Below are 5,736 nucleotides of genomic sequence, written 5' to 3'. Positions count from 1 at the left end.
CCACACACACACACACACACACACACACATGCATACAGTTGGTATAGGAAAAGGAGTTAAAGCTTAGGCAGTAAAAAGAAGAGAAATAAAAATATGAAGCTATGGTGTCATTGGATATTCAGCAGATCTACAGCCTGAAGGAAACATCAGTTTCTTAGTTCAAACACACCTTTGAAAAAAGGTGCAGATGATACTTAATGTATCAATTAATAAGACTAAGTTTGATAGTTTTCCCGGTTGGGAAACACTGATCTAATGAATAATTGATTTGTTAAATCTAATTAAAAACGGTGCGTCTGATTGGTCCATACGCTACAATGTATTAGGTTTACATTTCTAATACCATCATATTTCATCCTCTAATCTGATTTAATTCTATTTGCAGCTCCGTTGACTCTAGATCCAAACACAGCAGCTCCTTGGCTCACACTCTCTTCTGATTTGACCAGTGTGTCGTACAGAGATTTACGTCAAAATCTTCCTGGTAATCCAGAGAGGTTTGACAGGTATGGATGTGTTCTGGGTTCTGAGGGCTTTAACTCAGGAACACACTGCTGGGATGTGGAGGTTGGAGACAATTCACTCTGGAGTGTTGGAATAACCACAGCATCAAACCAAAGGAAGGGAGACGTTTTCTTTAACACTAATGTCTGGCGTGTGCGGTACATAGACAGCAAATACAGCTCACAATCACCAGATCAACCTCTGACTTACGTTACAGTTAAAGAAAAGCTGCAGTGTGTGAGAGTTCAGCTGGACTGTGACAGAGGAAAGGTGTCCTTCTCTGATCCTCTAACTAACATCTGTCTCTGCTCATTCACAACAACCTTCACAGAGACTGTCTTTCCATTCTTATATAATCACTGCACAACTTCCCCTCTGAGGATCTTACCAGTTAAACTGATTGTAACAACAGAAACTCACAGTTAAATCTCATTTTGCTTTTAGATAAATTAAGGTACAAGAATGTTTGTAAAAATTCATTATTTTGCATTTTATGGTTCAATAACAACGCTGTAATCAAAGGAAAACGGTTCTTATTCATTGATAAAAAATCTACTCAAACTGTCGTTCAAGCTACTCTAAAACATTTTTCAAATTTCTTATGGATTTCTTATTGTTTTTTATCCAACAAGAAAAAAATGTAGGGCGGGTCTTGGTTCTATTCATCCGTTGTTGACTGGATTTTGATAGATTTTTGGATTTGATTGATTTTGATTGGTGTTACACTCAAATATGAATGTGATCTTGCAGTTGATGGTGGAGGGATGGGGTTTAATTACTGCTAAAGTCCTGCGTACATCACCAGAGGAAAGTCTGACATTTTCACTGTTGTAAAAAAAAAAAAAATCCAATTAATTGAAATGGATTGATGTCAACTATAAGCAAAATACATCACTTGACTGCTTGGAATTTTCATTTTAATTTTTTTTTTTTATATTCATTGGCAACAATACTCTAGTGTAAATTTATTTTTATAGAAATGAAAGGAAAATTGCATTCATTATTTAACTGGTTGTGAGAAAATATGTCAACAGAAACAGTGTTGCTGTATTTTTTTTCCACTACTACTGTATCTGACAGTAGACAGTGAAATGAGAACTCACACCAGTCACTGCACTGGACTCTGAAAACAGCAAATATAGAGTCAATGGTAGCGACTTACACTTGACTAGCTGATTGGAAAACTAGTTATGACTTTTGCAGTTGCTACATGGTTATGATGATACACTTATTACATCAAGAGTAAGCTGTAAGATTGTCTCTACAATATAGCCATGTGTCAAAAGAATACCAATTGGAGCTTGATATAAGGTATGAACAGTGTATTCAGTGTAACAGTGTACAGTATATTTGAGTATTAACAGTGTTGTTGTCAAACCCATGATTTAACACATATTCTTTATACATTCAGTGCTAAGTATGAGTATTAATCGGGGTAACCAGTCCTGCTTGCTTTCTGCAGAGTTCAGGTAAAGCCTAAAAAAAAAAAAAAAACATGTACAGTCACTGTCTCCAAAATTATTGAATTATGACAGACACAGCAATGCATCATGTTCTAGATCATCATGTTTGTGTTCCAGGGGATTAAAACGTACGATATATATTTCAGATCTAGTGGAGTAATAGTAAATAATAATATTGTAATAGTAAATGTGTAAAGCTGCATAAGCTCATTCTAACTTAGTGTCATATCCATATAAATCATTATTATGGTTTCTATGGTTAGGATCTGCAATTCCTAAAAGGAATTAGGTTTAATACTTGACTAAAAACAGTTAAAGTTAGCAGGTGCATAAGACAGCACTACGTCCCACTTCAACAGACACACTATTTTTATACTTTTGTGAATAATTACCTGTCAGGGTCTTTGGTAAAACGATGAAAGGCAAGATATTACATCAAGAAAAAAAAAGAGTTTTTCCCGCCAAAACCTACCTGTACCACTCAAATTAGAAAATATTATTATAAGCTAACCGTTGTGAATCGGGATAAAGTAAGGTGATAGTTTTGAACGCTGGCTGGTTATGTACTTGCTCAAATATTGATTTCGGGTCATTTTTAACCAAAAAAGTTATGGACTGCAGCTTTAAATTGTATTTAAATAATCACTTTTTATGCCATTATGCCAAAGCCCGGTCAGTCATAGAGTGAGCATTTGGCATTATGAAGGCCAGGTGGAGGGCCATCTTCTTCCATGCTCTGGAGGTTGACACGGTATTTGTCCCAGATGTTGTGTCAGCATGCACCATACTGCATAACATCTGTATTGGCAATGACGACATTATGGCATTAGAAGAACAGCAACCTGAGCAAGAAGAAGAAGTGGCCGGAGAGACTATAAATGGAAGTGCTCTGCGTGTACGCATTGCTGCACAACTGTCCGCACTGCAGGATCATGTTGTTGATCATGATTACCATCTACAATATAATTAAACCTCGTTATTATTGTATTTGTTTTTATGTTATTGCCTTTTTATGTTCTATATTCGTGTTCCACACATTTAATACTCACATCACACATCAATGTAGAATAAAGCAGTTTTTATAAAGTTACTGATACGACTGGTGTCTTCATCTCATGTGAGTGTACATACGTTTTAACCATGAGGTCGTCACCTAGAGATGACCTCTACGGCCCTGAATGTCAGCGGAGACCATGGGCCTCATTTATAAAATATGCGTACGCACACTCTAAGATCAGATCTGTGCATACGCACGTTTTATAAATGAGGCCCATGGTCTCCGCTGACATTCAGGGCCGTAGAGGTCCTAAAATCCACGTCAACGTTCATATTTATAAAAACGGTCTTTGACGTGGAAAAGTACTTACCGCCACGTCAGGGTCTGAGCAGGCGTACACACTTTTCCTTGTGGCAAAGTCAGGCCTCATTTATAAAATGTGCGTACGCACAGATTTGATCTTAGAGTGTGCGTACGCTAAAATCCACGGCAACGTTCATATTTATAAAAACGGTCTTTGACGTGGAAAAGTACTTACCGCCACGCCAGGGTCTGAGCAGGCGTACGCACTTTTCCTTGTGGCAAAGTCAGAGTACTGCAGCTATTTGAACATAAGCTGCAATAACAATAAAAGCAATGTACGTGCAAGCACCAAATTCATCATAAACAACAAAGATGCAGTGTAAGAGATTAATTGTGCAGTGTAGTCAGATTTTTTATTAACAGGAGTTTTTGCGAGATTAAACTGACCTTTTTAGTAGCCTAATGTTGAGAGTTCTTTACTCGCTTTCTGTACAGTTTATTCTATGTTTTTTATTATTGTCTTATTTTACAACATAACTTGCGAAGTCTTGTTTTACTACTTATGCGTAAAATATTTTAAAAAATGCATAAACGCATCTCCGACTGTTTTGTCTGTGTGTAGCCTATAAGAATAGGCCTATGTCGTGCAATAACGGTTTTAATATTGTAACGAGGCTGCTAAAACTAAAAATGGGAAAAGGAATGGCTCAGTAATGTAGCTATCTCTAGAGGACAGATAAACGCTAAACAAAACTAGAGACTAAACAGAAACACGGAATGGCTCGGTAAAGCAGCTCACACTTGGGGAGTGCTAAACGCAGAACAATACTCAGCAGTGAGAGAGGGGAAGTCCATGGCTTATGTAGCATGTCGTGGGTGTTAAATAGAGTGAGTAATGGCTCTCAGGTGAGCGTGTGATTAGTGAAGGCTGTGTGATCAGTGAATTCAGCTGTGTGCGTGTAATCAGTGCAATGGTTGATGGGAAATGCAGTCCAGGGTGATGTGTAACAGTCTGTGTGGTGTGAGAGTCAATGTAATGGGAGAGCGACCTCCGGTGGCAATCAGCCCGAAGGCCACGGACCGGATTCGTGACAAATATATTCTATTCAATAACATTGTTAACTGTTTTTATTTATAACATCTGCTGCTTTGCTTTTCTGAAAATGAATAGAGACTTTTGTCAACAGTCTGTGTGGTGTGAGAGTCAATGTAATGGGAGAGCGACCTCCGGTGGCAATCAGCCCGAAGGCCACGGACCGGATTCGTGACAAATATATTCTATTCAATAACATTGTTAACTGTTTTTATTTATAACATCTGCTGCTTTGCTTTTCTGAAAATGAATAGAGACTTTTGTCTTTTGTCATTTACATCAGTTATATTTGTATAAAATACACTATACATTTTTGTGTCAGTACATTAATGGCACATTTGAGCAGCATTAGGAAACTGTGTAAATATAAAGAAATGTCAAATCACATGCACGTTTTTTTCTTTTTAAAGATTTTATTATGATATGAAATGTCCAATTTTCCTTTCAATAATGTTTTTTTTTTTTTTTAAGTTTTGCAAGAATTTCGTGATACTAATTTTATTATGATATGAAACGTCCAATTTTTCTTTCAATAATGTTTTTTAAAGTTTTGCAAGAATTTCGTGATGCTAAACTTTTTATTTGTTGTAATAGCAAGTGCTTTTAAAAGTAGGATGGCTCACTTTTTATAAGATGACTGAAAATTTTACTTGAATTCGTAGTTTATTCTTACTTTTGGAAACCTAATTGTTTTATAATTACTATTAATATTATTATTATTATTATTATTATTATTATGATTATTATTATTATTATTTATGTTGTTTCTAGAATAGTATTTTTGATAATAGTCAATAGAAAAAATATAACCACACACACATTGTTTTGTCCACAGAATAATTACACATTATTAAATAATTTGGGTCCACGCATGTTAATAATTTCTGTGCATCTATGGCCTATAAAATGGCCTATGATGAAGTCGTTTGCAAGAGGCAGAATGGCAGCAATAGCGCTTCTTGAAGATATTGCAAACCGTGCAAGGCGTACGCACGTGTTTTTGTGCGCACGTTCGTTTTCTCTGAATCGCACTTATGCACTTTTGATAAATGATCTTAGAACAAATTTAGGATGGTTTATACGCAACATTTTATAAATGAGGCCCCAAGTCAACTAGATGAGCCCCAGAGAGAGAGATCCCCTGTGGGATGAGACCACGGGAACCAGACGAGTCCTCTGCACAATCTGACCAGTGTTGCAGCCTGGAATTAAACCACGTCATGCTGGTTTCATCTGGCCAGAGGAGAACAGGCCTGATTTCTCCCAAGGTTTTTTCTCCATTCTGTCACTGATGGAGTTTTGTTTCCTTGCCGCTGTCGCCTTTGGCTTGTTTAGTTGGAGACGCTTGACTGATTGCACAGACACTATTGGAAGAG

At 36.8% G+C, this 5,736-nt stretch overlaps 1 protein-coding gene across 1 annotated transcript in view; it reads left to right on the top strand.

Moving 5' to 3' along the window:
- LOC107701346 (nuclear factor 7, brain-like) overlaps positions 1-930 on the top strand; it is a 2,891-nt gene extending 1,961 nt beyond the window's left edge. The window contains exon 6 of the mRNA XM_016503337.1: positions 386-930. Coding sequence (XP_016358823.1) covers positions 386-930 — 545 coding nt within the window. The remainder of the gene's footprint in view (positions 1-385) is intronic.
- Positions 931-5,736: the final 4,806 nt, after the last annotated feature.

Source organism: Sinocyclocheilus anshuiensis, unplaced genomic scaffold, assembly GCF_001515605.1.
Source record: "Sinocyclocheilus anshuiensis isolate Anshui unplaced genomic scaffold, SAMN03320099.WGS_v1.1 scaffold2300, whole genome shotgun sequence".
Lineage (NCBI taxonomy): Eukaryota > Metazoa > Chordata > Actinopteri > Cypriniformes > Cyprinidae > Sinocyclocheilus > Sinocyclocheilus anshuiensis.
This window is presented reverse-complemented; position numbering and strand designations above follow the sequence as displayed.